The sequence below is a fragment of the Cotesia typhae genome, unplaced genomic scaffold (assembly GCF_013202065.1).
Source record: "Cotesia typhae breed Kobodo isofemale line unplaced genomic scaffold, CoteBio_Ctyphae contig_10, whole genome shotgun sequence".
NCBI classification, from domain to species: domain Eukaryota; kingdom Metazoa; phylum Arthropoda; class Insecta; order Hymenoptera; family Braconidae; genus Cotesia; species Cotesia typhae.
In genome coordinates this window covers 741,293-751,341 of record NW_027423710.1, presented here as the reverse complement: position 1 = coordinate 751,341, position 10,049 = coordinate 741,293, and the positions used below count along the sequence as shown (strand labels likewise).

Sequence of the window (10,049 nt, the reverse complement as noted above, 5' to 3'; positions counted from 1 at the left end):
GAAGAAATGTACGTTCATATTATTGAAACACTCTAAGTGAGATTGATATTGAACATTTAAAATAACAAATTAATAAACTGCAAATATTTTTATTTTCGCGGTTTATTAATAGATATTAATTATTTGTTTCTGTTAAACCAATTTATTATTTTTTATAATGTTTTATTGTGTAATTAAAAACGAGTGGTGCCACTGGGCCTGTGTATTGAGAGACAGGACAAATAGCAATTACTTGTATTGAGTATGTTTATAACTGTTGTTGATTCATTAGCGTTCATGATCCAAATAAAACAAAGTGTTCAATTAATTAGATAATATTAAATCTAACAAATAAAATAATGAACGAGTAAACGCTGCAAGTATGTTAGTTTTTTTTTTTTTTTTTTTTTTTTTTAAAATGTGTGGTTGACAAGTTATTATTTTATGTATGTTTACGTTTAATTTGTTTATAAATGGGTGCTTAGTTTTGTAGAATTTTTTTTTTTTTTTGTTTTACAAAAGGTTTATCGATATTTAATATTTTGTTATAAGTGCTTCCAAATCTATTGTACAAGCACCTAAGCGTAAATCGTTTTACATTATTATAAAATTAAAAAAAAAAAAAAAAAAAAAAAAAAAAAAATATGAAAAAAATGAAAAATACAACAATAAAACAAATCTTCTGTGCCGTTGATCGTATTGTTTATATTTATAATGGAATCACGAGTGATTAGTATGATTATTGAATTGAATTATTAGATTACGAAAATTGTCAATTGAGTAAATAGACTACAGCGTAATTTTTATGAGAATAATATACTTTAGAAATGCTTATAGGATGTACAATTATCATGTTTTCCCCTGGTGCCGAATGTTAATGCCGTAGAACAAATCTTAATCCCGTTGTCAGTGCTTTTATTGGCAGTTATGTTTTTTCAAGGCACAAAGCGGATAAGCTTAGTTTGTTAAATTTTTTTTTTTTTATATTTCATTAAGTATGAAAAAATATTATTATTGTTTGCTTAATTAATGTATCATGATTTTTCTTATATTAGGTGCATGCACTACCAATGCATACAGCAATAAATGACTTTGTTGGTAGAAAGTGTAAGAATATATTATGGTAACAATAATTAATAAAACAAAACTAAATATTAAAACATTTAATAATAAGGAATAAATAATTATCAAAGTTAAATACATGTATGATTTGTTAACTATTTGTTGTATAATTTGATATTGAAAAAGAAGATACCAAACATTCAGTAAAGTTAAATAAACCATCATTTTGTATACAACATAAAAATTATTCCTGTTTTTATTAATTACTATATTTCTTCTTTGATTTTTAAATGTTTGTATTTTTTTTCCTTATTTTTAAGTAATTGTCAATAATTTTGTAAACATTTATAATTCTGAGTACCTTTAGATAATTTTTTTTAAACATATGTGTCTTTTTATACAATAATATCCAGTTGCATAAAATAATGCATACATATTTTAAAATTTACTGATTAATATAAATTTATATAATTATATACAAGTTTTTAAATTTATATATAATATGGATACAAAATTATTTTATCTTGAGACTGATGCACAGTTTGGATAAAATAATGATACTGAATTTCACAGACATCTAATAACTTTTTAGATTTTTTTAATAATTAAATTATAGTGAAAAAAATTTAGAAAAAAAATTTCACATTTAAAAATTTTTTTAAACTTTAAGTGCGAATTTTTAGAAATATTTTTTTTTAATAATTTATTTGTTATAAAAATTTTTTAATTTATCAGATGTCCGATAATTTGAGTATTATAAATAATAGGATATTTAATTTTGTGTAATTATATAAAATATTTTGTCCTACAAACTTATTACAGAAAATTTTCACTTTCTTCCATTCATGATACTGAAATTAATAGACATTAATTTTTGTAAAATTTTATTACTGTAATTATTAAAGAATTGTTATTAAAAAATTCCACACGTAGAAACTTGAAACAATTTACAAGTGCAAATTTAAAAAAAATAAATTTTTTTTAAAATCAATTTTTAACAAAAAGTTTTCAGATATTTGCTAATATTTCAGTATCATAATTATTTTTAATAACAATCTAAATAATTTGATAAAACTGATGAAACAGAATTTTTATATTTTGTTTCAACTAGACTTAAAAAAAAAAATGTTAATTATTTAAAAACATACCGTCATATTTGTTAAACTCCCTTTTGCAAGTATTTCTTCCTAGTTTTTAAAAAATTGTTGGTTCAAAAAGCCTCACTCATTGGTTTTTTTTTTTTTTTTTTTTTTTTTAACTAGAAGAGTTACTTCTGTATGAAAATAAAATTAGCCGACATTTAAAAATTTTTATAATTTTTTTTTATTGAAAAAATTATTACAAAAAAATTTTTTAAAAAATGTCATGTAAATTTTTTAATTTTTTTTTTTCATAATTAAATTAAAACAAAAAAATTGCACTCGCAAAATTTTTTTTTATTTTTTTGTAATAATATTTTTAATAAAAAAAAAATTCTAAAAATTTTTAGATGTCGGCTAACTTTATTTTTATAAAATGTCACTTGTAAAAAATTTCAAAAACTGTAAGTGAAATTAAAAAAAAATAGTTTTTTGTTTAAATTTTAAATTAATTATTTAAAAAAAAAAAAAAAAAAAAAAAAAAAAATCAAATAATTAAAAATGTCGGCTAACCTTAGTATCATTACTTACTCCTTTACCGAGCTTAACGTTGGGTTAAAACTTTTTCCCTCCATAATTGTGACTTGTAACGCTTCTTGAACCTGCGTAGCGCATACTGCTGAAAATAAATAAAAAAAAAAAGTCACTTTTAACAATTAAAGAAACTAAGTCACTTGTCTTCAATATTGTCGTTCATTTTTTAACAAAAATCAAGGTAACAATCACTCAATCTATGTAAATGACTGGTGACAAAAAAAAATTTTTAGAGGTTATAAAACTCTACGCTGTTTAAAATTTTCTTGTAGTTGAACATGCCACCGAACAACAAGTCCGAAGATACATCAGACTCATCGGAAATTTTTGTTGAAGCTTATAAAGAAATCCAGTGTCCGTTTTTAGAGAAAGTTAATGCCAAAGTGTATAAAAATATCAAAATCCTGTTTCGTTCTGAAAATAAAATCCAGAGATTAATCACTTATGACACCGGAGATAATCCTGAGTGTACTTTACAAAATTTGTTGGATGTGACAAAAGAGCAATTTAAAGGAAAAGTTACTGTTTATTCCTTGAAGAAGAATACAATGGGTATTAAATACTTTGTAGAATGTGGAGATCAAGATAAATTAATGAAATTTGCCAAACGTTCAAGGTCACCTGAGTTTTGATTAACTAGAATTCAAATTTGCGTCTTACTATAGCATTTGCATATATTTTCATGCTCATGATGATATATTCGACCAATCACGTTACGAATAGTTTGATGCCACATACATTTCATCTCAATTTTATATAAGGATTTTTGGACAATAGAATTCTATTTTTGGATTTTAGTATTTTTCTTTTTATATATAAAAAGTATAATTTTTGTTTATTTTAAATAATTTATAGAGAAAATCTCTTTCTTCAATAATTTTTATCGAGTTTTATGTGTCACCAAAGTTTTTTATAAATTATAAAATAGAATCTTTTCTTAAAGTAGAAAATTTTAGATTAGGAAAAATCAAAATTAATACTAAACTGAAGTTAAAATTAATTTTCTTTAGAGTTACACTTAAGTAAAAAAAAAAAAAAAAAAAGAATTCTATTGTTTTAATTGAAGGTCTTAAATACTGTTAAGTTTCAGTAAATATTTTATTATACAATTTAGACGAATTTCATTGAAAAATTTTTAATTATAAAATTAAAAACATTTTTTAAGGAAGAATATTTCGATTCGACGAAATATTTATTAGTAACGAAGTATGTATACAAAATATATGTATTTTGTTTACATAAAGTTATCAATTAATAATAAGCTTCATTATTTATTATTAATAATTAAATAAATTTAAATTACTTACTTACTTTTAGTAAATTATAAATTATAAACAATTGTAAATCAGAATTCACAAAATTGTTAAATTCAAATAATTTAAAAATTTTGTTTATATTTGACAGCAGCTGTCTCTGCAATTATTAATAAAATGATTAACTAAATAATTTTTATTTATTTTATTTTAATCTCGAAAAGGTTAGAAAAAAAAAATTGAAGTAAACAAACGGTCGATTTTACCGACAGAGCGCGCATGTGAAATTTAAAATTTTCCCGCCTCCAAGTTTTGTATCTGCGCATAATAAAAGGAACTATACTGAAGTTAGCCATCAGCTGTTAGTTTAAAAAATTAAAAAAAAAAAAAATCAATTACAATAAAAAAAAAAAAATCTTCACTTGTCATTTTTATTAATTTTCACATGTTGAATTTTTTAATTAACTAGAATTCAAATTTGCGCCTTACTATAGCGTTTACATATATTTTCATGCTCATGATATATTCGACCAATCACGTTACGAATAGTTTGATGCCACATACATTTCATCTCAATTTTATTATGGGAGATTATTTTTTTTAATAATAATTGAATTGCTATAAAACTCTAAAAAAATTTTTAAAGTGTGTCAACTTCAGTGTCATATAAATGATTATTAGTATAGTGACATGGGATTCGGATCGCTTGCAAATTTATTGTGATAATTCAGTAAAATGACATCAGAATTGTTATTTGCAGTAAATAATTGACATGAAAATTAATTTATCAAATATTTAATAATTTTATTACAAATAAATTATGGCAAAAAAATTGACATGTAGAAATTAAAAAAAATAAAAAATGCAATATATTTTTTAGAATAAATTTTTTTGTTAAATAAAATTGAAAAATTGTGAAATGACAGGTAACTTTAATGTCATATAGTTGACTGTTTTCACTAAATCGCTGTTTTATGAAAAATGTTAACCAGCGATACTTGATATTTGTAGAAGTAATTTGGAGTTACAAATAGCAGCTACATGTATGTAATGAGATGTTGGATTAGCTGACTTAAAAAATTTTAATTAATAATTAAAAAAAAAAATACCTTGCTTTAATTATTTATTTAAAATTTAATTATTAGTAAATAACTTATTTAATTAAGCACGACTTATTGCGACAGAGAGGTTATGGGCTGTTCTGCTATTTTGCCAAAGTTATAATAATTTTTTTGTATTTATATTTATGAAAATTAACTTAGCTGGTAGTTGATAATTTTAAGAATTTTTGTAAAAAATAAATGATGGCAAAAAAAAATTTATAAAAAAAATTGACATTTAAAAATTTTAAAAAACTGCAAATGCAATTTTTAAAAAATAATTTTTTGGAGCCAAGTTAATTGTTACAAAAAATTAAAAAATTGTCAAGTGACAGCTAACTTTAATGTAATTTTAATTTTTTAATCATTAATTTAGTTTTTTTTTTTTTTTTTTTTTTTTTTTAATCAATTAACTAATTAATCTTTATTATAATATAGGGTGTAATTAGTTGGCATATGACAGCTGCTGATATTTACTTTAATTTTATTTATAAAAATTGAATTTGTTAAAAATAATAAACAATTATAATTGGTAAAATTAATTAACATTTGATAATTTTTATTTTTTCAGCAAAAATTTTTTTTCTTTAAAATGTCTCGTATTGCGATAACTAAATAAGCCTTCCTCTTTAAGGATTATTAATTGTTTTCTATTTAAAGTCATATTGAAAGGATTGATATCTAGCACACCAGGATGTGCCATTTTTTCATCAGTCCTCACTTTGCCAGTCTGCAGTTTTTTAAAATTTTATTAATGATTTGTACTCTTTAAATATCAATAAAAAATTTGGATACTAAAAATGTTTGTTGTTGTTGTTTTTTTTTTTTTTTTTTTTTTTTTACCGCGATTAAAAAAATTTGAATATTATAATTTTTGAAAAAATCATATAATCAAAGATTTTACTGAGTATAATTCAAATTGTAAGGGTAATTTTTCCGGATTATATGTAGTGTAATCTGGAGCGGTATAACTAGAAAAATTACTTGGTCAAATCAGAGATTACACTGATGAGTATAATACAAAAATAATTTGAATTATATTTGATATTATCTTAAATTTTTTTTACCACCGATTACACCGACTATAATGTGAGAGGATATGCAGTGTAATTTTATTGTTCTTTCCGTGTATGATTCAGTGAAGAAAAATTTATAATAATTTACAAAAAATATATAGTTAGTAATTTATAACTTAATTATTATAATTAATTTAACTTATGAAATATGAATATTATGTCCTATGACGATCAAAAAGCAATATAAAATTTGAATGTGATACAAAGTCTTACAAAAATTTTCTACAAGTAGCAACACAATAAATCTACTATTTTATAAATCAGATAAAAATTTTAAGTATTGAATAATAATAAGATAAAAATTTTTTACTTATTATAATTTATAGTTTGTAATAAAAACAAAAACAAACAGTACCAATATCAATAGCAAGGTTTTTCCTAAATAATAGATCAGACACTTACGTCGATTCTATTTTTATACAACCGCTTTTTGGCAAGCCTAACAGTAAGTGATCAACCGTCAAGTTTACATTCGAAAGTACCTGCCAAGATTGTCTCCAACTGTTGAATGGCCACTCAGCATCATACATAAAATATTGTAACTTTATTTCAAGAACATCCTCAGTATTTGATAGTTAGTCACCAGTTTAACTGCAAAAATAATTGTAAATTAAAAAAAAAAAAAAAAACTTTGACGTAAGTTTTGTAATTTTTATTCGCTAAATGCATGAGTTTATTGTTATTATTATTATTACTGTTCATTCTATTGCGTCACTTAGATTGAATTAATAAGCCAGTCAATTTACTTGACAGTCAGCAGCATAGTTTAAGCTTAGACTCAAATTAAGCTAGAAATTTTCTAGTAGACTGTTTTATTTCTACGCCAGTTAAATTGAAATTAATTAATCATATATTTCTGGCGCTTAGTTATTTAAATAATTTTTATTTAAAATAAGTTAGAGTTGACCGAAAGTTGGAGGAAAGAGGAACGCTGTCGGATATAATAATAAACGTCAAGTGAAAGAGTTATTATGGGAGCGTCACTTATTGCCTTGTTCGTTTCAACAGTCTACATTGTCCTGACAAGTTGGCTAGCATTTTGGGCGAGGAAATATGCTAAATTTTATACACAAAGGCCCTTTTTACGAGCGCTCTTTCTCGAAGGAATAGCCACTGCGGAACTATGCGGAGCGTGCTTTGAACTTATTATAAGTATGTATGAATATGAATAAATTATTATGAAACTGAAATTAGCAGACGTCTAAAAATTTTTGGATAATTTTTAACGGATAAAAAACTTGAAAAACTACAAGTGCAATTTTTTATAAATATCTTTTTAGTTTTAATTTAATTAAAAAAAAAAAAAAAAAAAAAACAAAATTTAAAAACAAAATTGTTTAATTGAAATTTTTTCAATAAAAAACTTCTTAAAATTTTTAAATGTGAGCTAACTTCATTTTTATAAATTACTACCTTAAAACTTTTAAAATCACCCCGTCTTTTAAAAAACAGTCGCTGACAATTGGGGAGTCTCAATGTACGCAATTTATTTATTTGTATTGACAATCTGGTGGTCAAAGGTCTGGGAAGACGCGACCGCTTGTCCTTACACGCACCTAGAAGAGCTCGTTGTGGGTAAAAAATCTCTTCGAGACGCTTTTCTATTAATTTGGGCCGAGCTTGTCGGCGGTCTGGCTATCTTCAGATATATTCAATTACTTTGGGCTCTGGAGATCGTTTCCACTCACAAGAACCGAGCGTTTGATGATTGCTCGACTGATTTACAAGTATTTAGACACTTTTTTTATTATCTAAGCTGTAATTAAGAGATTTCATTATTTTATTATTTTATTATTGTTATTAATTTATTAATAATTTATTTAGGTACCGGTCATTTTTGGAGCTATCGTCGAATGTGTTGCGACATGTATTTGCCGTGTCGTTTCCCGGGGTCTCAATGAATTAGACTCGAAGCTCGGTACAGTAATTGATGCATTTCTTGGCACAACTCTCGTCGTCGCAGGTTTGTTTTAATTAATTAATTTATTTTATTGCTTCAAACTGCTAATTTATTAACTTGACAGCAGAATTCATGAAGAAGCTTTGAAAATTCTGAAAAAAAATTAAAAGATCTGATTATTTATTATTGGATCCAAATTTGGCAGACTGATAAAAAGTTAGCTTCAAGAGAAAATATTTTGACTCAAAAATACAATTTTGAAAAAAAAAAAAAAAAAAAAAAAATTTTTTTCTTGAGTCTAGAAAAAAAATAATATAACAAATATAAAAATTTACTTAAAAATTAAGAATACTTTCTTGGCTTGAGATTTTTTTCATGACTCAACACAATCATTTTTTTTTTAAATGCAATTCTTGGTTCAAGATTTCTTCTTTTGAGTCAAGTTAACTTTTTTATCTTGCATATAAGAAAATATATTTAATATCTTATTGTATATAATTATATATAACAATATATGACTATATATATATATATATATATATATATATATATAATACCATCCGATTATAATAATAACAACAATAATAATTACCATTATTATTTAAAAAAATTAATATCAATGATAATGATATTTTAGTATACAATTTTACACTTTCTAATATTCATACTCAGCTCTATAATAATTTTTTTAATTTTTAGTAATTATTCAATTGTTCATTAACTATATTTAATGATATTTTTTTTTTTTATGAAAAAAATCAGATCTAATCATTAATCGTCAGATACACGGAAAAAACAAGATGACACTGGATATCATCCCAGATTATACAGGGTGAAAAAAATTTTCAGATAGTAGCTAGTATAATCCAGATTATCATCAATCCTAGTATAATACAATATAAATTTATATAAATTAGAATATTATTCTAATTAATGTAAATATTAATTGAGAATTTTTTTTTTAATAAAATCAAAAATAATTCGGTCGGACAATTTTGTACAGATTTAAGACGTCCTTACAGAGAATCATCCTTATATACATAACTCTGTATGGTCAGATTATAAATTTAAATAAATTTATGCATAATTATATCTCGTAATATACAATTAAACCTAATAATTTTATCTGCAGATAACGTCAGCTGAAAATCTATAAATTATACAAAAAAAAAAAAAAAAAAAAAAAAAAAATAAAAAAATAAAATAAAATAAAAATTTCTTCTTAATTAACTGTTACAGCCTTCAACTACTCTGGAGGTTACTTTAATCCAGCATTAGCAACCTCATTAAAGTACGGCTGTCTCGGAACCACGTTTATAGAACACGTGATTGTTTACTGGGTCGGAGCTTGCGCTGGTTCTATATTATCAATACGAGTTTACCAGCATCCAGCCATTCAAAGTTTCGTTCAAAAGCACAAACCCAAGTCCCACTGAGCCTGAAAAATATAAAAATAAATTATATAAATTAAAAAATTAGTTTTAAATGTAAAAAGTATTTTAATTTGTAAATAAGGGCTTCCATCCAGACAATAAAAAATATTTTATTACTTATTTCACGTATTAGTTCATTGGGTCACTGGTAGATTAATCGTTACTCAACAACCGAGTCTTTTTTCTCAGTAATCCGATATTTTTATTGGATTACTCTAACTCAATAGAAGAAAAAAAAAAAAAAAAAAACATTGAAGCGCTTCTTCGGTTCACTGTGTCGCCGACCTTCGACTGGGTGTCATTTTTTTTAGAGAAAAAATTTCTGTAGTGTTTTTTTAAGAATTTTTTAAACAATGACGAAGAAGTTTGAATTTAATTGGCGTATTGAAGTGCCGGATTATTTACAAACCGGCGGCACGTTTGATCGGTGGTTTGAAGACAAGGATAATACGGAAATGGAGCCTGCCTGTTTGTTTAAAGTTGATCAGTACGGATTTTTTATGTACTGGAAAAGCGACGGCAAGGTAATCCATCATAATTATTTTTTAATTAGCAAAATACGGTGAATAATTA

General features: G+C 23.9%; 2 protein-coding genes and 3 long non-coding RNA genes across 8 annotated transcripts in view; 2 read left to right on the top strand and 3 right to left on the bottom strand.

The window, feature by feature from the left end:
* Positions 1 to 2,621: 2,621 nt before the first annotated feature.
* On the bottom strand, positions 2,622 to 7,698 carry LOC141527992 (uncharacterized). Its single transcript, XR_012479275.1, has 3 exons — positions 7,557 to 7,698; positions 6,626 to 6,734; positions 2,622 to 3,128 (listed from the first exon to the last, which is right to left on the bottom strand). It is a non-coding gene; the product is annotated as an uncharacterized LOC141527992 (long non-coding RNA).
* On the top strand, positions 6,641 to 9,596 carry Aqp (aquaporin). Of its 2 annotated transcripts, none has more exons than XM_074242445.1 (5): positions 6,641 to 6,779; positions 7,040 to 7,295; positions 7,596 to 7,870; positions 7,968 to 8,106; positions 9,283 to 9,596. In XM_074242445.1, the coding sequence occupies exons 2-5, from the start codon at positions 7,115 to 7,117 to the stop codon at positions 9,477 to 9,479; spliced, it is 792 nt and encodes a 263-aa protein (XP_074098546.1). In that variant the 5' UTR covers positions 6,641 to 6,779; positions 7,040 to 7,114; the 3' UTR covers positions 9,480 to 9,596. The 2 variants fall into 2 exon arrangements, with proteins under 2 accessions (XP_074098546.1, XP_074098467.1); XM_074242366.1 differs by having other exon boundaries at positions 6,652 to 6,779; positions 7,044 to 7,295.
* The window catches only part of LOC141528033 (uncharacterized), a 13,636-nt gene continuing 11,346 nt past the window's right edge, over positions 7,760 to 10,049 (bottom strand). Inside the window, exons 1-3 of one of the 2 annotated variants that reach the window (XR_012479301.1) lie at positions 8,636 to 9,249; positions 7,972 to 8,195; positions 7,760 to 7,899 (exon numbers count right to left, since the gene is read on the bottom strand). This is a non-coding gene — a long non-coding RNA (uncharacterized LOC141528033). Of the gene's footprint in view, positions 7,900 to 7,971; positions 8,196 to 8,635; positions 9,250 to 10,049 lie in introns of those variants that run through there. The other variant, XR_012479285.1, reaches the window with a different exon arrangement.
* Positions 9,343 to 10,049, bottom strand: part of LOC141528099 (uncharacterized) — a 1,473-nt gene continuing 766 nt past the window's right edge. For both annotated transcript variants that reach the window (XR_012479323.1, XR_012479315.1), the window contains exon 3: positions 9,343 to 9,481. This is a non-coding gene — a long non-coding RNA (uncharacterized LOC141528099). The remainder of the gene's footprint in view (positions 9,482 to 10,049) is intronic.
* Positions 9,815 to 10,049, top strand: part of LOC141527876 (1-phosphatidylinositol 4,5-bisphosphate phosphodiesterase) — an 8,468-nt gene continuing 8,233 nt past the window's right edge. The window contains exon 1 of the mRNA XM_074243641.1: positions 9,815 to 10,000. Coding sequence (XP_074099742.1) covers positions 9,830 to 10,000 — 171 coding nt within the window. The 5' untranslated portion in view covers positions 9,815 to 9,829. The remainder of the gene's footprint in view (positions 10,001 to 10,049) is intronic.

Excerpts from the sequence above, each read along its gene's own strand:
- Aqp (XM_074242445.1), top strand. The coding sequence starts at position 7,115 with ATGGGAGCGTCACTTATTGCCTTGTTCGTTTCAACAGTCTACATTGTC. Across the intron at positions 7,296-7,595 it reads GTGCTTTGAACTTATTATAA|TCGCTGACAATTGGGGAGTC; the intron begins GTATGTATGAAT and ends TTTAAAAAACAG. Across the intron at positions 8,107-9,282 it reads CACAACTCTCGTCGTCGCAG|CCTTCAACTACTCTGGAGGT; the intron begins GTTTGTTTTAAT and ends TAACTGTTACAG.